The sequence below is a fragment of the Carlito syrichta genome, unplaced genomic scaffold, assembly GCF_000164805.1.
Source record: "Carlito syrichta isolate Samal-C Ts95f unplaced genomic scaffold, Tarsius_syrichta-2.0.1 Scaffold316272, whole genome shotgun sequence".
NCBI classification, from domain to species: domain Eukaryota; kingdom Metazoa; phylum Chordata; class Mammalia; order Primates; family Tarsiidae; genus Carlito; species Carlito syrichta.
In genome coordinates, this window is record NW_007260368.1 from 284,909 (window position 1) to 309,894 (window position 24,986).

A 24,986-nucleotide genomic window follows, 5' to 3' on the forward strand; every position below is an offset into this window, starting at 1 on the left:
AGAAAAGCATCTTATAGTTTAGGACTGAATATCAGTACTGAAAAGTTGAGAGGGAAAAGAAGAAAAAGGGGGATATATATGTCTTTCTAATCAAGATATATCCAGAATCTTGTACTGGTTTATAGATCTTGGTCCTATTTAATAGGACAATCTAAATAATAGTAAACTGAGAATTATGTGTAAGTACACTAACATTGATAAAATAGATATACAAAACCTGGCATAAAGATGTATTCAATTGTATTTATTCCTTCATCCAACAAATATACATCTATGCTAGTAAGGTAAGTTTTAAAATACCTTTTTTAACAAGAAAATGGGTGAGAAACGATTTCTTATTTCAGTGTCACAAATATAGAGAATTTGATAAACAAAAAAGTAAGCCACTAATAAATGAAAAGATCTAGGTTATTTGCTATTTTCTCAACACACAACTAAGGGCATAGAATCTTTCTTTTAAAATCATAAAGAGTCCAGTGACCTTCTTGGATTTCAGTTTATCATCTTCAACTTAAAGGTGTTGATATCATTAATCTACAATGTCTTTTCAAAGCTGCAACTTTGGAATTTCTAAGACTATTTACTATTACGTTAAGTATTTCATGAATACAACTAATACTACTAGTACTTATACTAATACCTCTGCTGTTGTTGCTTCTACTACTGCTGCCTCCAATGCCCATAGGGGTATGCCATGTCTGAATTTCTTGGTGTCAAAACCTGCGCATAAACCACACGTAAATACACGGGGTTTTCACAAACACCTCTCAAATTTTGAGTAAATAAAAGAAAATCTTTGAGGCATAGAAATGCAAGCTGTATTACTGCTTTGTTAAACTCTGGTGTGTTCACGTGGCTCTTTGAGCTATGGCTGCCATGTTTCTTGGCTTTGGCCCCCTCCCCTACCTTGGGGAAGTGAATTCTCTCTCTCCTCTCTCTCTCTCTCTCATTTACTTTCTAAATGAACTTTGTTTGAAAACTTAAAAAAAAAAGAAAAGAAATGCAAGCCTTGTAGCCTAGACCAGGATTAGAACAGTTCCCAAACACTATGTCCTCCCATCTTGTTTTCCCACAGCTACTAGCTACAATGAGATCACACAACATCTTTCTTGGGACCACCTCTATTAGATGGTTCTCTTGGTCTCTTACTCTATCATACCTTGATGAAAGAAATTTTCAAATACTAATGTCCTACAGGATGAAGGTTTTTTTATTAGCCAATTAGAATTTTTTCAGAGTAGAAACAATTGTGAAACTTTTACAAGGTTGTCAGGGAAGGAAGCTCTAAACAGATGAAACAACTGTGAGCTGGACATCTGAGTGGTATAATTTCAGGCATCACATGCCTTTGTTATTTGATTATTTTATGCCCTGAGTTTCTCTTTATGTAAAATGGGAAAAATATCAAGTTTTTTCAGAGTATTTGTCCTGAGTAGAGATTACTGAGAAATGTACTATGAGATAGGAGTATCAAATAATATTTATTACAGAGCCCTATTCTGATAACTGAGATTTGGTGCTAATGTTACATAAATGCAAACGACTTTCCAATATCTCTCAAAGAAAAATGAAACAGAGAAAAATAAAAACATATTTGCATTCCACTTCAAACAATTTGAGCCACCTGTGTATGGATATGTTAAAAAAAATTCTAAAGACTCAAAAAGCTATTCTTTCAATTCAATTCAATATTCAATGACTATCTACAATGTGTGAATCATGCAAACGAGTAGGACATGATCCATCCTCTACAAGCCAATCAAAATACGACTTAAAATTAGGATGTAAATAAAGCATTATTGGCACATAATCATAATTTTGACTAACATAAACAAGGTAAAAGTGACATCTGAATTAAATTTTGAAGAACAAATATGATCTCAACAAGTAGAGCACAACAATACTCTGTATATAGTAATCACTAAAATTAGAGTATACAATTTTTAAAAAGTTATTGGAAAATCTTCTTAGTACCCTATCACAGAAATGTTAGTATAGGCCAAAGAGGTATGACACAGACACTGATAGTCATCATCCACTGGGAAATACAGTGGCCTCACCATTGAACAGAGTGCATTTTGTGGAAATAAATATAAAATTAAACAAAATCCAAGCACATTTCCTTCAGAATATAATAGATCAGAGTCTGAATACACAATGATTATGCACAGACACTGATTCTCAGGAAATTTCACATCACTCAACAAAGATAAATACAACTTCATTCATCAGTTATGCAATAAATACAGAAGATTCATGATAGCAAAGATATTCTTCTGGCTTATCCACCACTGTATCATCAGTGCCTACATTAGAGCCTGACATGCGATGGGGCTCAAAGCATATTTGTTGAATGAATAAACTTCTAGAGTCTTACAAACCTACTTAACATTGGTACAGACTTCAACTGTACAGACATACACACTTATTAAAGAAATAAATGAGCCGGGCTTGGTGGCTCAGCCTGTAATACCGCGCCTTTGGGAGGTTGAGGTGAGTGGATTGCCTGAGCCCGTGGGTTCGAGACCCACCTGGGCAGCGAGACCTCATCTCTACAATAAAAAAAAAAAAAAAAACCAGCCGGGCATGGTAGCACATGCCTGTAATTCCAGCTACTTCGAAGGCTGAGGTGGAAGGATCGCTGGAGCCCAGCAGGTCGAGGCTGCGGTGGCCGGGAGCGGCCACTGCACTCCAGTCTGGGCAACAGAGTGAGACTCTAACTCAAAAAAAAAAAAAGAAAGAAAGAAATGAAAATTTCACAAGTAAAATAAAAATTGTTACACTCTTAGGGTTCATTATTCACATGTAAAATCATAAAATAAAGATAACAGGTATGCATCTCATTTGTAAGAATGCAATAAGTCCAATTTTGCAAACGGAAACATGAATGCAAGATTCTGCTATAATAGATAAATAAAGGAGGCACCATAATTCAAACTTCTTCAACAGGATCTAAAAATCAGTCATAACAAGACTGTAAAGCCAACAACTAGGAATAAACATGAAACAGATCTCTATATATTTAGCAATGTCACAGCAAAACACACACACACACACACACACACACATTTTGCCAAACTCTAGATTTAAATCAGATTTTAAAAATTGCATACAAAACAAAACAATTGCACCAAAGCACTATTTTTTTTATCTTAAGGCTTAATCAGGTATTGTATAAACAAGATTTGTAATCTAGTTATTCCTGATATTGTCAGTAACGGAGTTCTTGAGTTAACATCGGCCTTATCTACTGTCAAATGCAAGTAGTGCCGTTGAGGTATAATTTATTAGATTCAAAAAGGCAATAGCAAACCAACATTTGTTTGAGTAGTATACGACATAAACTCATTAGGAGAAAGTTCAATAACAGACAGAAGCAAATATGCATTGAGCATCTTAAAGAGATGCTTATTACTAATAAAATGAAAAAACATGATACAAATAAAAACCCATAACAGTCACTAAGCCTACAATTATGACATAAAGGTCCACATGTACTAGTTTAGCTCAGATTATTTCTTCTTTTTATCTGATTTCATGAAATTTACATATTCTATGAAATGATGGGCCCACAAATATATTTATATCATGGCTGCATTGGCCTTAGTTTCAAATGCTAATAAATGATGTGTTAATTTTTTTGCATATCATGATATATAAAAGTATGTGTGTATATTAAAAATATTAGAACAAAAAGTATAATAGTTGGTTCTGCAAATGATTTCCTACCCTCATTCTTTACCTTGATTTTTCCAATGAATGTTATTTGTCTCTTATCCCTAATAAATCCAGTCACTGCATAACAATATAATTGTCAAATATGCAGTAATCTCAACCAAAGAAAGCATAGATCACTTCTCTCAAAACAATTTGCTACTAATTATAGCCAAGGTGAGTAGAAAGTATTTGTTGATATACTTCTTCTGAGCATGTTTCAGGAGTCAGTTTCTACATAGCATCATAATAGGAGCAAAATTAAGGAGGATACATAAAGTAGGAAAGAAAAAGCTGAAGACTTGGGTTGAAATACATCCTTTCAGACCAGGCACAGTGGCTCAGTCTGTAGTGCCAGCTCTTTGGGAGGCCAAAGCGAGAGGATTACCTGAGCCTGAGCCCAGGAGTTCAAGACCAGCCTGGGTAATTGGCGAGACCTCGTATCTACGATAAATCACAAAAACTAGCCAGGTGTGGTGGCGTGCGTCTATGTTTCTATAGTTCCAGCTACTTGGAAGGCTGAGGCGGAAGGATGGCCGAAGCCCAGCAGGTAGAGGGAGCGGTGGCCCTGAGCGTGCCACTGCACTCCAGCCTGGATGACAACAGTGAGACTTCAACTCAAAAGAGAAAGAAAGAAAGAAATATATCCTTTTAGCTTCCAGCTATAATAGAACAATGAGCCCCAGTTTTGTAGAGTTTTTAATTTTGCTTTGGTTTTTATTTCGAATTAAGTCTGACCTATGTACCTTAACAATTTCTGGGAAGTTATCAAAAACAAAATTTTTTGAGAGATGGAAGCTACTTTCCACTGGATTTTTATTTTCTTTTGAAAAAAAAAATGTATTCCTTATGAAACAAGAACCAAGTCAAAAGTTTTACCATACTGTAAGTGTGATTGTTGGGCTCTAAACTGTAACAGATCTAGGACATATGCACACCAGTGGAAGAGTAGAGCATCTAATGACAATAATTATTACTGGGCACATCTGGAACAGGGCAGGGTCATCAATGCCTTGGTTCTCGCAAGTTTACATTAGAAAGCGTCACAATTTACTAGTTATGCTTCTAAACTAGAAGTGATTCTAATCTGACAGAAATCTACAATCAGCAATGACTTTCTCATAACTAAGGACAGGGAAAAATAAATAAAGAATCAACTTTGGAATTAGAAAATAATATAACTTTAGCAAAGATAATAAAAAATAAGAATCTATTTAAAATAGCATTTTTATGTAGCCTTCATTTTTTGATTCCTGAGTCTATCTAAATAAAAAATGACAATGAATTACTTACATAAATTTTTTTCAGAAGCTGATTGTCTCTATTACATGATAAGTGACATCTGTATATGAATAGCAAGGTCCATCTTACAACTTAATTGCAAAAAAGACTGTCTTTACTTTACAATCAAGTACATGACAGGATGAGCAAAATGTCTAACTTTGTGTTCCATGGGAGTTCTAAAGTAAAATCAACTAACAGCTCTTTGGAGACTCAGGAGCCCAGTTCTAGACCTACATACAATGTCAAACTCTCACAGGACAGAAAGCCTGAAGCTGCATTTGCATAAGCTTCTCAAATGATTCTTATATATGCCCAGGTCTAAATAAGATTGGACTCAAGTAGAATTACACAGCTGATTACTGGCAGTAAAATAATTAAAACCTATCCAAAATGATGATCTGTCTTCATGGAGCAACAGGTAACATCTAAAACTGATTTGAAAAAAAGAAGTTGCAATACAAGCATATTATATTTAGTGCATGGAACAACTAAAAGGGGAGAAAAGGTTGCCTGTAGAGAGTAGGACTATGATATGTAGAGTTGCGGGGACAGGAAAAAATTGTATTTGTGTTTTTTCTCTATGAATATTTGATTTTAACAAAATATTTAAACTGTTAAAAAAAGCAAAAAGGACAACAAAAAATGTACACAAAGGAAACTTAGAACTATCAAAAGCTAGCTGATGCTAAGCTCTGAGGAACACTACCCTAGGTGAAACGCCATGCAACTATTTATCCTTTAAATGTACAGTAGGAGTCTGACTACAGTGACATACTTAAATATGCCAATATGCCTCAAAAAATTTTTTTAAATGAAAACAAAACACAAAAACAAACATTTTTTTTTTTTTAATCCCAGAAATGCAATCTCTCTTTGAGTATGTGCTTTCTTTCTGGTAAAAACAGTAAGAGGAATGAAAGAAGATAACATCTTCCTGACCAATCCTATAAGAAAACTGAATCAGGCAACAAAATTTCAAAATTAGCAATAAAAAAAGTAAACATTTTAAAGTACTCACTGTATGTGCAGAAATAAAATGCAGGAAAGTAACTTAGTAGAAAGGCAGAAAATTAAGAGAACAAATAAATGGAACCTTCTGATCCTAGACAAGTACACGTTCACACAAAATAAATTATTCGGTAGAGGTCTGAAATGTCTGATTTCAGTTTCTTTAAGAAGCAGATTTGTAACAGTAATCTTTAAAAAAGTCTAAATTTTCCACTTCATGGCAAAAATAAAGAAGAAACAAAGTCAAGATACTATTATTAAAAATATTTCATTTTAATTTACATAAAGAAAATGTCACCCATGTAATAGTGGTCTTAAACAGCTGAGTCTTCACACATGATTTATCTTGATTATTTTTGGATGGTCTACTAGTATCATATTGTGACTATTTGGTAACATATATAAGTTTGCAAAAGATTTACTTCCATATATATTAGAAAAGAGTCAAGGTTATTATTATTTCTTTAATAACATCATTCTAATTCATTTGCATTCCAGTGTGTCTTCCTGAGTGTAACAGAAAAGAACAGAGTCACAAAGGTCTATCCTGTTGGGAATTTTGCATAACCATGGGTATCCTCCTGGGAGTATTCTAGAACAATGTGGAATGTAAATGTGACCATCATCTATCATGTGAATCACTATAAGAAATAAAAAAATATGGAAATGCACTAATGTAACCAAATGGAAACAAAGTAGTTATAAAAATAATTCATAACTTTGTTATGAAGAACAAAATGAAAGGTAGTAGATTTTGAGATTAATGATATAATGAGACTTAAAGTACATAACTTAAAAATATAATACTACTGATGTAATTCAATTTAAAGTACATGATTACAAAAATTTAGTTTATATACTATATATAATCGGTATCTACTTCAGAAAGATAAGGTTCATCTATGTTTGAAATGTTATTTCTCTTTTTCTGAAGAGATATACTTCTTCTGGACTAAAGCACATCCTGAAGTAATTTTATTTTTTTCTAGCAGAGTGTCTGAGTTATGAAAATACTTATTGCTAAGAAACAGTTTGTTAGAACCGTGTAATTGTTTCTCTTAGCCTTCATTCATTTCCTGGCATTGACTTGTATGAAGTTGTTAGTTTTTACTTTAATGTCTATAGTTAGTACCCTTCAAAGTTAGTACCCATCAAAGATTTGCTAACTATAACATAAAATAATTGAATTCCAGATTTACAATAGAAATATTTTGTAAATAAAAATAAAGAATGCCCAGAAAATTTTTTTAGAAAGTCCCTAAGTGTTATGGCTTAGTCTCATTTTCACAATCTTTGATGTTCTGTTCTCTTTTCGTCTATATATATTTAAACATATTAGTCAAATGTATGTTCTATAACCCAATGTTAAAAAAAATTGCAATTCATTCTCCAAACTTTATTTATCAAAAGAGTAAAGTAATCAAAGCAAAGCAGATGCATCTTATTTCATTGAGGTATGTAAGGAAATCTGATTATTCGCGTTGAAAAAAAAATAGCTTGAGAGTTTATAGACGGACCGCACAGGAGGATGGAGTTTCTTTCAATGTCTACAGATAGGATCCCTCTGTCCTTTCTGAGCATCTCCAGACAAATGAAAATCAGACATTTGTAAAAGGCATTTTGGAGATCATATAGCCTATCAATTTCAATATTTGATAAGCTTCTACACCCAGAAATGCTCCATAGAGTCTAATCTAAATACTTCAGTCCTCTTTATAAATCATTTCCCTCTTGTTCTCCCTTCAGTGAAGACTGAAATTAGCTGGTCACCTTGATTTGAACAACAACCCCTCATGCTGTCAAAATGAAAACTATAAGTGCACCACCACTTTCTTTTTATTAGGCTATTTTTATCTTGATTTTTAGGTCTCTTTTTATAATTAGGTGGTTTGTACACATGGCCCAAAGCCATATTTGTTAAACTGTAAATATTCACTCATTTAAGTAAAATAAAACTTCACCACTCTGAAAATATTTTATTAAACTTTCATGGTTTCAGGAAGTTTTCCCTAAGTGAAATTATATGTGTCATTCCAAGGCAGGATCATATGTTACTACCTTACAAAGGGAATTAAGACTCTGAAGAAGCTTAGGAGGAAATAAGCACCAAGAAGGTGATCATGAACGCTATGACAATTTTTCTTATTGTGCTACTTATAATATGCAAGGCATGCTGAATGTGACCTGCATCTTGGATCCTCAAGAAGTTCACAATCTTATCAAAGAAACACACAAATCTAAAACACTATAATATAATAAATACACTATAGAAGATGCTGTATAGTACGTAAGGGCGGCAAGAAAAGGCTGAGAAAGACTTCAGATGAAGCCTAACCTGAAAAGGAAATAGAAGGTTCACTATATCACAAAGCAAAATTGAAAACTTTTAAAGTATAATGATAGTGTGTGAGGGCAAAAAGGCACCCAACAGCTCAATGTGACTGGAGAACTGAAAACTCGGAAGGGTTAAAATGAAAAAAATGAGAAAAGACATAGTGCTGGAATAGCAAGAGTTAAAACTGAAAAGGAAGACAAGAATAATTTTCTGAACAGCTAAAGAATTAGGACTTTGTCCTGCAGGAAGTGGAAGGAGAACATTAACAAGGCCAGATAGCGTGTGTTAAGGCCACTGCAAAGGGTGGCCTGGAAGGAGAGAAAATCAAAGGCAATGAAAAAAAGCAACCAAAAGAATGATTGAGAAGTTCAGTCAAGGCAGAACGCGGTGTGAACCGATGTAGGGAATTAAGGACGAAGGAGGAGCCATGAAATTAAGATACTTTTAAAAGGTAGGATTAACAATTTGGTTAGCAATTGGAGGTTTATGGTAAAGCACTGAGGTTTCTGAGTCCAAATATCAGGATTTCAGCTTGGATGGGGATACCATTAACTTAGAAAGGCAACAGAGGTAAAAGAGCAGTGTCAGGAAAAATAATGATTTCTACATTGCATTTGCTGAGTGTGAAATGTGTGGAGGCACTGAAGATTGAGGCTGGTGTATAAGTGGTGTTTATGCAGATACACAGCTGAGAGCTGAGGGAATGAGACCAAAGGTGTTATCTTTTTCTAATTTGCACAGTCCCTATTGGTGGATCAAGTAAAGTATTCCATCTGTCAGTTGCTGAAGATATCAATGCATGAGACATCACTATTCAAAACTGCTAGCCAATACAGTAGCCAATAGCCACACATGCCTACATTTAAAATAACCAAAATTAAATCAAGTTTAAAATGTATTTCTTCAGTCTCATTATTTATGTTTCATGTGCTCAATGGCCAGTGTGGTCAGTGGCCACTATATGGGGCAATACAGAGTAGATCATTTCCATCAACCCAGAAAGTTTTATGGGAGAGTGGTAGCATGAAGCATGCAAAGAGGAAAAGTTTGGAGACAGAATCCCAGCAAAGAAGAGATATACAAAGAGGTTAAGAAGACTAGAGTGAGAAGGAGTGATCAAAAGAGTAAAAAGAGAAAGGAAAAAAATCACACCAGTGTGACCAAGAGAACAGAATTCAAAGAGTCTAAATTCTCAAGAATAAGAAAAGATGAAAAGAGGTCAAATATGAAAACGAGTATAATTATCACTGGGTAGTTTGTTTTATTCTGACAATTGGTGTAGTATTGGAATTACCAACTTCTTCAGATGTAAAATGACTCAAGGAGATGCATTCTTTCACTCAGATGTTGAGTATGGCTTTTAGAAAGAAGAATTCAAGTGCCTCATAGGAAGGAAAGTGATTGAATTAGGACTGTTCTCTTCCCACACTTTAATAAAGGAGAGGCCTTGCCTTGGCCATTGTCCTTAGCAATTGTCCTTCTGGGAGTATTTCTAAGGGTCACTAATTAAGGTCTATATCATTGTTGAATAGGTTTCTTGAAGGCATATGTCAAATGCCTGTATTCAGACATCCAATAGCATCCTAATTGTCTTCTCAGTTCAGAAATAAAGCTGACAGAACAGTGGTTACCAGGAACTAGTGACAGGGGGACAGGTCATTATTGTTTTATGGGTACAGTGTTTCAGTTTGAGATGATAAAAAAGTTCTGGAGATGAACAGTGGTGATGGTTGTACAGCAACATGAATGTACTTAATGCCACTGAATTGTGCACTTAAAAATAGTTAAAATGGCAAATGTTATGGTATATATGTTTTACCACGATAATTTTTTAAACAAGCTGCATTATGTATTTTTAAACAAGCTGTTTTACGTAACATGGGAAAGAATCTGGAAGAAACCTGTCACAACCCTCGATACCTGAGAAATTTAAAATACCAAACATAAAGTTTCAAGTATTGCCTGTATACATCTGTCACTTGAAGTAATGTAGGTTTTGTATTAGACTTATAATATTAAGGTGTGAAAATATGGGTTTGAAAAGCTGTAAGGTATCAAGCATCTCTTGTTACTGTTGATATTGCCTCCTCTCACACTATCAATGGTCTGAAAAAATGAAACAAACTAGTTTTAAATATAGCTAATAGAACAAAAATGCATTAGCCAGTTTCATAATCAAGATGGCCTTGCCTTGATACCCTTTTTCCTTACTATTTGCTCCTCAAGTCAACAGCTGCTGTTAGCTGGTAGAATGGCAAAGTAGTAAACCCCGAAGCAACCTTGTTTGTATGGGCAAACAGCTCACCCTGCGATTACAGAGGATAAGTATCCCACAGATAGCTCCTCATATATCCTCCGACAGTCAAACCTTGGAGCAAGGCTCAGGAAACAGAACACAGAAGGGACCCTAAGAGAAGCCAGTGGCTACTTTCATTCGTGTCACTGCAACCAGGAAGCAGAAAATTTCAGGCTATTAATTAAATCAAAGCAGGTGACAGTTCAAGAATGTAAAATAGTACAAAAAGCCAGTGAATGTTTGGTCCAGAATCTTTTAACAGTTATATAACAACTAATCTCATATGAATTTTAACGCTCACTACCTCCCATCAGCATCCAGACTTCTCTTTGTGAACATGTTTGGCAAACTGGAAGTAAACGCTTGCACATTCCTAGATCACACCCTGTTTTCTCTCTAAGGATATTTACAAAATGTGAAGAACAGGACCATCTTCGGACCAAATCAGTCTTCCTTGCCTACTACCTGGAGCTCTGCTTGGATATATAGAAAACAAGGATTCTGCTCAAAATACCAGGATTCTGCTGATGTCACAACCTGACAAATCAAATCACATCATGCCTGTAAGCTAAAAAGGCACTGGCACAATGCAAGAACAGGCACTAGAAGTGGAAACCAACCAGAGAGAAAGAAGGAAACAAGAACGACAAATACAAGAGATGAGTCATACTATACTTACAACTTTCAGCCTGATAGTCTGGCACAAACTGCTCATCATTGTCAGGTACCTGAGCTGAGGAAGAAAAAAAAATTTTTTAAAAAATTAAGAGAAAAACTGCCAGGGCATAAGGAATGTCAAGCAAAATCTGTCAAGTACGATCTTTTTAGGCTGAGATCAAAACTGTGATTATTTGCCAATGAGCTCCTACTTAAAATAGTATTGACAGCACTACTTAGGAGGGAAAACAGAAGGGGATCACTGATATCAACTAGGAAACACATATGTGTCAGAAACATGACAATGGCAGGCGTAGTCCCTCTGAGTTTCACTTGGCAGATGGAAATAAAAGAGATGTAAAACAAAAGGAGTTACGGGATTTCTATTTCCTGAAGTTTTTCGTTTTGTTTTGTTTTGTTTTGTTTTCCCTCAAGAATGGAGTAAAAGGTATTTCAATTCACTCACTGCCAGTGCTTAAGCAGATCATCTAAATTTACCATACAGTTATTTAAATGATGAGTAGTTCTCACATACACCACTATGCTGTGTTAGAAATATCTGCTTTTGGTATGTTCCATCGCATGCGAAATACACCATAATTCAAAATGTATGCTCTAACCTTGGCCTAAGTATGCTACAGAGATTTTAAAATGAAAGAAGTGTCCTGATTTGAATCCTATATGATATAGGACTACATTTCAATGATTATATTCATACTCATAAAAATAATAAACAATAAAACAAATACAATCTTCTCATGCAAAGTATTTTCCTGGCGACAATTCAGCACTAATGAAAAGAATATCACTGTCTCATCAGTCCCAATGTCAAATGACTTTCCTATTTTTAGTAAAGAAAAAATACTGAATGGCAAAGAAGTAATGTACTCAGCAACCATCAAAACACAAGTGCAGTTTTTCACTTCTAAATGTTTCCATCACAGTTGCTTTAGACATTGAAATAACCTATTCCAAATGGACAGAACATTACTAAAATAAACTTCACAAACACACACAAATATACACACACATGCACATACATAATGTAGCAGTTAGCTTACTTTTAATTCAGTAAAAATATAATGGATTATCATACTAATTAACTTTAGTTATGAACTGATTAGTAGTATTACTTTATTGCATTATGTAATACTGAAACTTTTCTATCCATACAAGTCATATTAAAACTGATGTCAATTAATTCTTTGAAATGAGCCTATTCTGTATGAGGAATGCTTATTAAAATAAAAAGTCTCTGTTAAAAATGTTTCATGTTGGTAATTAAATGAGTTAAGAAAAAACCTATATAAAAAACAATTCAACATTTAAAAATTCTATATAAAAAAGGAATACAACATCCAAATTTATGCTTATTTTTACTAGTTTATCTAATGGCATCTTTTTAAAAAGAGAAATATTTCATTGAAAAAAAATTTATATTATTAAAAGCATAACTATCCAAGAATAGTCTTGCCTACTATAAAAATACTTGCAGCTTAACATTTGGCTGTTTTCTTACAATTTTCTTTTGGACTCCATGATTTATCCTTATTAAAGACCCACTCTATTTCTGCCACTAAATGAAATCAAACAAATTAAAAACTTTTCAAGTTATAAGTGATGCCTAGTTGGTCAGCCTATACTGGAAGAATCTTTTTATTTTCATATTCCACTAATATCTGACACTGTGGGCAACAACTCTAAAGTCTATGAACGTCACAGTTCTATGACATGCTAACTGTCTAACTTTGGGTAATGTAACAAACCTCTTTGAACTGCATTTACTCATAAGCTTAATACTGATAATGCAAGTTTTGGGGTCAGAATTAAATGAAATAGTCTAAACACAATGCCAGCTGCTCAGGAAATGATACTTATTTTCTTCTTCCTAGTTTTCCCACCCACTTTAGTCTTTCAAGACACATGCAGAAAAGTACTTCAATCATTACAGTGCCCAATTTGTACTTCTAATGATTTCTGCCAGAGAGGAAAGAAAAAAACCTAGCTAAAACATGTACATTACCATTCCCTTAGCTATTAACACAACAGATTTTCTGACATTGCAATAAAATTTTTTTCATAGATTCAAAATTATGAATTTAAAGAGAATACTTTAAAATAAGTACTCACACCAAAAAATTACTAGTGTTTTTAATAGATATTTAATACATAATAGCAAGTAAACAGAATCAAATCCTGCCTCTTTTGGCCATGATATCCACATGTTTGCGTTTCCTCTAAATTAACAGCTAAAACGATGTAACTATTATGATGCAAAAGTATCAACCACAACAATTACTGTGACTTTAAAAAGCCAACATTTACAATAATCTAATAAAAATGCAATATCTCTTTACAGGAATAGTTAAGAATAGCTGGTGAGTAACAAAAGCTATATGTTTATAACTAAAAATGCTGGTATGAATGTCCTAGGGGCCTAATTTTTTTTTGTAGTATCATAAGACAAATTTGCAACCTCATAATATATGTCACTTCCAGAGTAGCATAAAAATCACTGATGAGTGTATGGTGTGTGTTGGGATAAGTATGAGGAATAAAAGGCAAAATTTTAAGAGTGAAAGAATCTAGAAGTCATATCTCACAAATATACAGGAAATAGCTGCACACCAACAATTTGTAACAAGTAAGAATAAGAATTGCCATTTCAGGTCTAACTCCTTAACATACTGAATAAATACTTCACACTTATGCCTGAACATATTACAGAATTTTAACAAAAAACATATGACTCACATTTTCACAGAAGCTAATCTTAAGAAACTGAACAGACCAAATGAAGCAGCACGCTACTTAAATAGACAAAAGTTTAAGTATACCTCTAATTTCAAGTTAGAGTAAAAGGAAAGCAGTTAACTAAAAACACAAGTTGGATCCAGGCAAGGAAAATATGACAAAGTATTGCCACACTTGTATCATACTTTTTTTTTTCTTCAATTCAGGGGAATTCTGTGAAGGAGCAAACTACAGCTGCCTAAAAATTTATAGCAAATCATACCAACTCCAAAGGTGAAAATTAACAATGGAGGTCAACCCAAAGAAGGAAATGTTTATTTCACTACTATTATAAATTATGCTTGAAATTATCACCTTTGGGAATGAAAATGTTTCCCCACACTCTGTAATTATAGAGGAAGGGGAAGAGGAAGAAAGGAGAAAGGAGAAAGTATATACCAAAAGACCAATAAAAAGCTTTCAAGAAGATTAAGCATGTGGATTTTATTGGTAATAGCTGGAGTGGCTCTGTCAGTTCATTGCACGTTAATAGACAAGTTGCCATCAAGTCTCTGGATTTCAGCTTTAAAAGGGCACTTCTGCACTCTCAGCTATTTGCTTTACCTAGATTATTATCCAAAGTTGTTTTTTCTATTTTCACTCTTTTTACTGCACAGCAATACATATCATGAGAAAGAAATTCACAGAAATATTAATCATGACCTGCACATCACAGATTCATTAGCCCTCATATTTAATTTTAATATCCTTTCTTAACTAACAAGCATCACGGGGGGGGGGTTGGGTGGGCAATTTTAACTATAGCTTGCCGTTATTATGTGTTTTAACTTTCAAATGAAATAATCATCATTACTTAGGAAAAGGTAAGCCTTTAAAAGTTTTCCAAGGTAGGCTGCAGGCATGCAAAAATACCTTTATTCTTACACACTGGGTGCTTGTTAGGTTTTCTTCTAAAGCTAGGGAAAAAGTGGAAAAATTACAAATAAAACAAATGTCAAGTATAAAAGGGGTTAATATTTAATTAAAACCAGTTCTATCCACTGTAACAATGACCTGGAGCCAAACAAGGCAGAAGATGTATGACTCACTCTTTCTGCCCGTGAATGAGACAGCTGATCTCCTCAGCAATTCCTCAAGACAAGGAGGCAGAACTGGAGTTCTGCCTCCATTCACAAAAACACAGTCCAGCATGAGCCATGTGGCCCAACCACAATCTTTTCATGTCACACCCTTCCAGAGAGCTAAAGCAAGTAAACTTGAACTTGAAATATAAACACACCGATTTTATTGCTCTGTCTCAGAGCTCAGATCTATTAAAGGAACACATTGGAATAAATGACAAGTTTACAAAGTTAAATGCATATACAAACTCATATATATATATATCCCATGCTGCTTTAAAGGGTAAGTTGTTACAGAAATTTGCATGTCCAAAACTAAGGGAGGAGGGAAAGAGGAACAGAAGAAAGAGTGGAAAGAAGAAAGAAAAAAGAAACACTATTAAAGAAATGACTTATATTTCTTGTCTAGTTTTCCATTTTTTATCATAAGAATATTGTTGATTATTGTTGAACTTTGCAGCATTTCTCTTTGAATCAAAGGGTTAGAAACAATTTCTCTGAAAAATTTTGAAATTTTGTCTTAAATAAAACAAGAAAAAAAAAATCAGCCTTCTCACAGTGGCATTCTATTTAATCCTAAAATGTAGCTACTGGCGATGGAACAAAATAATCACGAGTCCACTAAGCCTAGTTTTATACCATATCTGCTTTCAACATTAAAATGACTGTACCAAAGTAAAAGCATTAATTAATGTAGAAGTACATACATCGTTAAACAGACACAAAAAAAGGAGACTATTTCCCCATGCCTTAAATACATGATAAAGACATTCTGTCTATAGACTCCAAAAGAAAGAAAACAGTAAAGTTTTAGTTGTCTTGTGTCTCAAATCAGCTTCAATCCTTATAACTGACCAGCAATGAAAACTTAAGGGAATCTCACAGCAACTAGCTGTTGTCTCTAGCAAAATACTTTTTCTAATGCTACAGAGGTCTGACTCTCTTATTATTATTATTTTTTAATTATAAGATTATACACAAGTTAAAGGGAACAAAGTTATACTATAAAGGGCAAGACATTTCCTATAACTGAACAAGAAAAGCTCAGCAATATTCCACTTATTATGACCCTCTGGAAAAATTACACTATACTACACCAAATTCAATTTTTCTATTAAATTTTTTTTCAATTTTAAAAAAAGGATGAAAAATTGTTCACACAATTCCAATGAATATTTAGAAATAAAATATACTAACTCTAACTGCTATCTTTAACTCAAGTTCAAAAGAGAAGTATTTATTTCATATTTTAGAGTCTTTCCTGGTATAACAAAGAGTGGGGTGGTAGCCACCTCCCAACATATACACATGGAATAACTGTTGTTCAATTCTAAGACATTGTACAGACTTCTGTCATTTAATACTTAATTCTTGATTCCTGTTTTTTGTGAACTACATCAAATAATGTAGTTTCTAAAGGCTTTATTCCTTACGGTACCACATGGGGGGTAAAATTCATGAGAACGTATCCAATTTTATGTTCCACTTAAAAAAGATATAGTAGAATATTTGAAAAATAAGAATGAGTGTATTATGACTACTGTGTATTGTGGATGCCATTATACATGGTAATAATAGCACATATTATTTAAAAGATAACAAAAATGATTTTGAATATAAATTCAGCATCAATTCTTAAGGCGAACTGAGAAGAAAATAATGACAGTATCCACTTTTAAGTCAACTTGACTGTTACTGGAAAGTCACATAAAACCAAAAGGAAAAAGAAATGGTATTTGCATGAGTTAATAACCTTGGGTGTAGAAAGCTTGCTCTTGGAGATAAACCTTTGACTTGAAATGTGGTGGCGGCATTAAACTTGACTTAGACCATTAAAAAGCATTTACTCTCATGATAGAGAATCACTGTTGACTTTTTTCTTAATATTACTGACTAAAGGGAACCTGAAAAAAAAAGTCTAATCCCCACAACAAAGTAAAGTCCATAGAGTAACTATATACTTACAAGAGATCTATACTGAAAAGTAGTTTCTCTTTGTGTTAGTAGGTAAGCTTTAGTAAATAAATTTAGAAGAATGCAATTCTTTCTTAACTCTATTTTTCTCATCTTTCTATTCCTGTCCCCCCATTTCTCCCCCCCCCACAAGACTCCATTTTAACTATGACTTTTAGGTTGTTAAGAATAATACATTACCATGATACTGATAGGATTGCTATTTGAACTCATTATTTCATAGAAAAAAATAATTGCAATTGCTTTCCGTTAGTAGTGATCTAATTCAAAAGACAAAGATTCAATAAAAAATTGTACATAGTAAAATTATAATATAAAGTAGCTAAGGTAAAATTTTAAATTGGCATATTCTCTGATTTTTTTTTTTATTTTAACTGCTACTGTGGTCATTGAAAACATGAGCTTTTCAATTTCCTTCAGAATAAGATGATTTTTTAAAACTGGGGTACAGATGCTGACCCCCAAAAAAACTTTAAATTGCACGTTAGTAGTTGGAAAGTGATGTTAATGTAGTTATATTCTTCACAAACATATTTTAGATTCCTGTATGGAAAATAATTTTTGGGGAAAATGCAAGTGTGTTTTTAGAGAGGATTTTAATGAATTGTTCCATCCTCCTCTCAAATAGTCCTGCTGTATCTATACATACTTCTCCTTAGAGATAAAACACATTTCATAATCCACAATAATTCACCCACAACTAATCCATATGTTGCACTTTGTGTCAAATTTATAAAAATTCTTACAGCAAAAAATAAATTAAACATGCTAAAATACATATATTTTCCCCAGTACTTGGGGACTTTTATAATTTTTAAAAAATCATCTTATGACACATTACAACTAACTTGGCTCTCATGTCTAAGAAGATTTTTAGACCTGTTTAACTTCCCAGTGGGATTCTAACTCATGGGAGAAACTTGGGTAATTGCCAATGATCTTTTTTAAAAGGGTCAAGATGTCTTAAAATTCCATGGTCACTTTCTTGGCTATGAGCATTATGAAAAGAAATATATAAACGGTCCAGAGTCTGCCAATTTGGCAATGTTTTAATTTCTGGATGTCCAGAAGGACATAAATGGACAAATCTCGCTACAAATAAACTGGGGTAATTTGAGGATCTCTTTTTAGCTAATATTATTCAAGACATGGGATAAGTCAAGTCAAAATGTTAGTGCAAAATAATACATTAAATTTCTAAAAACAAAAATGAATGTGAAGTCTTGCTACAAGTAGCAAAAAAAATCTTTTCTCACCATTAGGTTTTTAAACATCACATTAACAACTTTTTGTTTACATCATGATTAGCTAAATTAAAGTAAGCTATTTTGAAAATGTTTAAATTGTTCTAAAATGCAAACTTATCCACAGTTTGTAAATAGTAGCCCACCTGGGTATTCAGTAAAACACTCATGATTAATTCTTGAACTTACTTAAGCTTATGAATTCTTTTCTAAGTAAAAGTCCATGTTCCTCCAAATGCATAGGTCACTTTCTAGGTTTATTTTATGTAAAGCTAAATCGTCAGATTTGATTTACAGGTACATTAATAATCCCCGGTAAAACTATTCCCTGCAGAGTTTTAAAAGATAAACTTGGATAAAATATTCAAATCACTTATCCGAGTTACAAGACACAAAACAAGTCAAAAGTAAAAAAAAAAAAAAAAAAAAAAAAAACTGAAACTGATTATAAAATAGTAAGAATCTGTCACAGATTCCACATTTTACAATTCCAGAAACAGAGTTACTATGCACATTCAAAAATCTGCCAGCAAGTGTACTGACTTGGAATCAATGAGATTTAAACATCTTAAGAAAATCTTCCAGAACAATTAAAATAGATATTTTAAGTTATTTTGGATAAGCAAATAAATTCCCCTCTAAATGTAATATCCTTACAACCTTCAACTTTGCAAAACTAATAGATAAAAGTTAATACATGAGCCTCGGTGCAAATTTTCCAAAAAAAAGTTATGTTTGAATATATGGCTTATGTTGCAATAATAAGTAATCTATTACAATGTTTCATTTACAGAGACAAGCAAAATGACCTTTAAATATAACCAAAACTTTCATTAATACTCACCTTTCATTAACATACAAATACAATCACCCGTTCAAAGGACTACTAGGAAAGCTATTTAACTTAAAAGATTGATAAAGATTGAAAAAGCTCTTTGGAGAACTAGAATATCAGCAAAACAAAGAAACTTGTTTTACATGCTAACAGCAACTTGATCAACTGCATTCAAGACCACCAGATAGAACACATCAGTGTGCCTCAAAGTAGCTCCAGCAACACCTGGCTTCCTTTTAAAGAGACCCTCTCTCTCCTTTTAACCGCCTCAAAAATGTGTTCTGAAAGTTGCATGTTTCCCATATAATGGGAACACACAAATAACACAGTTATCCTCAAGGCTTATCTATAATTTTCCCTTTGCGTTTCCCACAAAACACATCATAAAATTAGTATTTCATGTCTTTATGCAAATCCAAAAGAAAAATTTCAAATTATGAATGCAAACAAAAGTCCCTCAATATTAGGCATTTATGAAGTTCTGTAAAGCTTGACTGAAGCAATATCTCATTGTTCTCATAAATAAAGTTGCACACAGTAAAAGATATAATAGATTGTACCACAACATTTTATGAAGAAATAATCCAAAATAAAATGAATCCCTTTAAATATCTCCTTACTGTATTCAAATAAATCCTAATAAAAGTGACAAAATAGCAAAGGTCAATTTTAACAAATATCACATAAATATTAACACAGAAAAAAACATTTTTAAAATCCTCAAATTTCCCAAAGATTTATTTTAAACCCATAGATTTCCTAAGTATCTGATACACACCTAACGTTCTGTGTTGTGAACAAGGTGGAAAGAAGACGCTTGCACTTAAATCTTGAAGCATCCCGTCCTGATGAACCCAGAGAAACTAATTTCTGCCATCAGAGAAGTCCTCCACCAGAACACCAAATAATGATATGCGCTGCTCTAAAGGAAACAGCAAGCCAGCCGGGTTCTGGCTCTAGGAGGTCTCTGGAGGTACAATAATATAAACCTGATCAATTGCAATTAAAATCTGAACAGAGGCTTAGAACTTGAAGTCTTGGTGCATTAGTTCTTGCCAAAAGCAGATGTGATTGTGAGCTGGAAGCAATTTCTCCTGGTAATTTGTGATGACACTGGGTAGTGCAGCCCCAGAGTCCCCAAAGACAAACTCATCAGAGGCTCTAATGTATGCATGACACATGAGGTGGCTCTTTTAGAGCTCAATTAATTGGGCTGAACATTAAGACAGCAAGTTCAGGACTTTTTTCCCCCCTTCTAGAGTTGCTTCACCACCCGCCCCTTAAAAGCAATTTTTGCCTTACCTTCTGCAAGCCATGTTTCCTGTAACTGACTTAGATCTTGAAAGAGTTCTAAAAAACAAGCCAAAGACATAAACATGAGACATGCAAATCTTTAGTCTTCCTTAAGTGCAAATGTGTGTCATAAAATTGTTATTAAATATAGTTCAATTTGCAGCATTAAACAACATTCATAACTTAAATATCTCAATAATCTTGCCTGCCTTTGATGCCTATTAAGCAATACTTGAAGAAATTCTTTTTTGTCAACTAAATCATAAGTCAATCATCTTTTCTATTTCCTTTTAAACAAACGGCTTAAGAAATAAGCTCAGGGAACCAAGCAATACAAATACATCAAGAGTGACAAAAAGGCTGAGGTGAAGGTGTGTCTAGTCACTAAAATCTTTCTGAAACATAATCAACTCTCACTAAAATAGTAGCAGGGGAAAGATTTAAAAGACTGAAAAGCATTTTGTTTAAATTTTCTGAATCTTATATAAAATGTAACAACAGTACATGGTTTAATTCTCAAAGTACTATGTTTTCAAGTTTAATGCCTCAAAACTAAAAGGAACTACTTTAAAACAAGTTTTTAGGAGAAAATATCTACATGGACAGATTTACGAAAAAGTAAAAAACAGATAATCCTTTGGCACCAGGTTATCACCATGTCCAAAACTGTGTACTGTCATGTTTAGGATGGAGGGAGGTGTCCAGGAAGTATTAAGATTTGAGGAAGTTTCAGAATTCAGTTTATCTAATTAAAAGTGCAAACTGAACTTTAATAATTAAGTCTAAACATATTAAGTTTATAATGAATGCCCACATGTGTCTAATGTAATTTATAATATATTGACTTCCCACTAACAGTTCATAAAAAGAATCTGCAACTTAATTTCCCAAGTAGTATTATAATTATTAATTAGGCCTTAAGTATGATTCAGTGAACACTTTAAGGCCTATAAGCAAGACATTATGACCTCACAATGTAGTCATCAAAATAACCCTTGAAAATTTTGATAATAGTACATGGTATTAGTGTAAAGGGGATGGAAAAATCAATCATTAATCTTGTTTAACTTGCAATAAAGTAGAAAGAAAAAAATAAGTCGTGTACATAGCTGCTGAATTTGTCCCACTATATTAGATATTTGTAAATCGTTATCTTAGTGTGTGGATTAGTTATATGCCATATGAACATGGGCATTTAAACACAAAAGAATGATTAAAAGAAGGATGTCACTGTTAAGGCTTTGTTTCCTTCTTTCATTAGTTTGTGACAGGATCTTAAAATATTCTCCAATGCAAAGTGTCACATTATGTAAATTGCTCCAAGTCAAAGTCTTGGTAAATTCAATAATTCAGAGTTTATTATTTTTAAGGTAAGATTGAAGTGCTCCTCTTCTTTAAGAGGATGGAAAGTGTAGCGAAAGAATGGGGATTCAGCCCAAAATCAAACCTCACCTTCTGAATCATGAGCCAGATCTCTGTTAATGAATTTTCTTTTCCTGACATTTGTTGGTTTCTCGTTACAATTTCTCCCACGCTGACTCTACAAAGGGAAAAATAAAATCCTTTAAAAGAATGTAAACCTCAGATGTCCACACACAAACACACACACACACACACACACACACAAAACAGAACACATGCATACATAATATAAGTCTGCTGGATCCTCTCTCTGGATAGAAAAATAAAAGTCCATAATATCAGTTCTAATACTCATCTTCTGCATTTATTTGACAGTGAAAGCTTATGCTGAGAACTCAACACCAGAGAGTTCTCCCCAGTGCCGATCCTAACAAACACACTATTTAATCAATCATATATTCATGGTATCTCAGCATCAAAACAACATTAAGCAATTACACTTAAAGTTGTTTTTAGGTTGGATCAACCCTAAATTAAAACACAGTGAATTTTATTCTCTCTCAGTCCCCCCCCAAAGCAAAAAGAGTGGAGAAATGAAAAAAGAGAGAGAGAAAATAAGGGGGAGGGAAGAAACAAACACCCCATATAAACAAAAAGTGTCAGCATTTGTCTCAACTTCATTCTTTTCAATGTGGCAGACAAACCCAGCCAAAAACTTTGAGTGCAGCAGCTGCTGCTGCCCTGCACCTCCTCTTCCACTCATCTTGGGCACTTTAACCAGAAAAAAGGGTCTTAAAAACAAAACTATGCCTTATCCAAATCACTGAAAGGTAAGCTCATTTTGAAGATTGGGCTTCTAGAGGCAGAGTCGCCCTACAGTGGCAACAAAGCAGATAAGTATCTGCAATCCCAACCCCCGTGCCCCTCCCTCCTCCCTCTCTCCCTCTCCCCACCCCCGTCGGAGTCAAGTTTATAAACAGCAACTTTCAAACTGATCACTCACATTGGTGACCATGTAAGGCACTTGCTGGTCATAAAATCCATCCATGCTGCTGCTCTTCGCAAATCTCAGCTCAGTGTTTTATATTTTGAGCATTTAGCTGGAGATTTCCTCGGGATCTGGACTTCTATCAACCTAGAGGGGAACAAGATGGCTTTTAGGCTTTAAAAAAAAATCATGAATGAAGCGCTTGAATTTGCATAGCTAATTACCCTCCGACAGTCCCATTCACAAAAATAACCCTCCCCTACACCGCCTCCTTCACCTGGATCCAAAGAGAGCCAAAAGAGTTCACAATTTACATATTTTCGGTAGTAGCAAAAATCCGAACAAGAGGCGATGTATTTATTTACACTCTCGAGGTTTCCCTGCGCGGTCGGTGTACCCCGGGCAGCTCGGATTCGCAAACGTGTGCAAAACTAGCAATGGCGTTCAACGAGACTTGCTTTGCACCTAACGGGACTGAAGAGACGGAGACACCTCTTTCATAAGGATAGTTTTGGCGACCCACAACCATGCAATTATCTGGAGAGACATAAAAAGTTGTTGAAAAGACCCACCTGAAGGCCACGCTGGGCGAACGGCTGCAAAAAATTCCCTCCAAATTTAATAAAAACATTAATTATTGCCCGGCACTTCCCCCTTGGAAGCCGAAAGCGCCTCTGACAGAGCTCAATTCGGTGGTTTTTCCTCTACTTCTCCTCCAGGGGCCTCCAATCCAAACTGATGGATCGCTGCCTCCCATTGGCTCCGCGTCTCTTTCACAAGATCAGATTTCGGGCTGTCAATCAGGCGGCTCTCGGCCCCTGCCCGCTGGTCTCCCGAGCCCCTCGGCCCCGGAGAGTGCTTAACTGGCCCGCGCCGGGTCCCCAGGCTGGAAACGCCACCGCGGAAACCTACTTCCTCCCTGACCCGCGGCGTATTGTTTAGGCGCTTGGGGATGCCGCAGCCGTGTGCATCGAGTCGCCGGGTCGCCTGAGCGGTGTGCTTGGTCCACTTTGGGGCTGATTCCCTTAAAGCGCTGCTGTGCGGCGCATGTATCGACTCCGAGGCGCGATCCACAAACCTCGCATCTCCTTATCTCCCAACCCCCCAAGATGTCCAGCCATTCTCCCCCGACCAGGAACCCACCTCGTTCCCCGTTTCCCTTCCCATTCTGCCTTTGGCCCAAGTTGCTGTCCCAGGTTTCAACACCCACCATGATGGTGTATCAAAACATTGTTTACCAGTGGTTCTCAACTAAAATTAGATCTGGGACAGAAACATAAAGACTGCGGAGAAAACACCTAGGAGAAGCAGAGGAACTGCTGATGAGGGGAGGTTGTGTGGCAGGACCGCAGTGCAAGCCAGGGAGAAAGTATTAACTGCGTCCCCACGTGTGCCTTGGAGAGAGGCGCTCCCAGTCCACGGCGGAGGTGGGGAGGAGGAGGCAGGGGATGGGATGGCTCGGATATCCCAGGGACCCACACGTTTCCTGAGCTTTTGTTATGTATACACGGAGGCGGAGGGTGTCACTTACTGTATTTGACGCTTCCACTTCCTCTCGAGCTTTTAAACAACCAGAGCCCGGGGTTGAGGACGCTCGGATTTCAAGGACAATAGCGAGGATGTTAAGAAGTGAGGGCTACAGCTCTGAAGCCACTTGCCCAGACACTCCCATGGGAGTCGGAACAGGGAGGCGTCCCTTTAAGAAGCCACGGTCCCGCAGGGGCCAGGAGGCCGCGGGGATGGGATCCGGGACTCAAGGGTGGTAAAATTCACTTGTGATCCTGGTGGCGACCAGAGCCAGAGACCAAAGGACGTTTCCGGCAGCTGTTCTGCCCGTTGGGAGACGTGCTGCAGTTCTTAATTTCTATTTGAAAGTTTCTTTCCTTAAATGGAACGTTATGGGGCACATTAAAATGGAGTGTGAGCGCACAACATTCCACTCCACTCCGGATCCTTGGAAGAGAGGAGAGATCTCTGTCAAAAAAACAAAAACACAACACTTTTTACTGGGGACACAGCCAGTAGGAATGGACAGCAAGAACACACTCCGTGCATTTCACATTTCTTGAAACTAGTGAATCAGACCGTTCACAACGCGCTCACCTAACGCCTTTTTAGCGG

General features: G+C 35.2%; 1 protein-coding gene across 4 annotated transcripts in view; it reads right to left on the reverse strand.

The window, feature by feature from the left end:
- ETV1 (ETS variant 1) overlaps positions 1-23,819 on the reverse strand; it is a 93,522-nt gene extending 69,703 nt beyond the window's left edge. The window contains exons 1-6 of one of the 4 annotated variants that reach the window (XM_021706977.1): positions 23,438-23,819; positions 23,143-23,339; positions 22,881-23,012; positions 21,968-22,055; positions 20,525-20,572; positions 11,317-11,370 (exon numbers count right to left, since the gene is read on the reverse strand). In XM_021706977.1, the coding sequence (XP_021562652.1) occupies positions 11,317-11,370; positions 20,525-20,572; positions 21,968-22,055; positions 22,881-22,925 (235 nt within the window). In that variant the 5' untranslated portion in view covers positions 22,926-23,012; positions 23,143-23,339; positions 23,438-23,819. Of the gene's footprint in view, positions 1-11,316; positions 11,371-20,000; positions 20,400-20,524; positions 20,573-21,967; positions 22,056-22,880; positions 23,013-23,142; positions 23,340-23,437 lie in introns of those variants that run through there. The other 3 variants (XM_021706978.1, XM_021706980.1, XM_021706979.1) reach the window with 3 other exon arrangements.
- Positions 23,820-24,986: the final 1,167 nt, after the last annotated feature.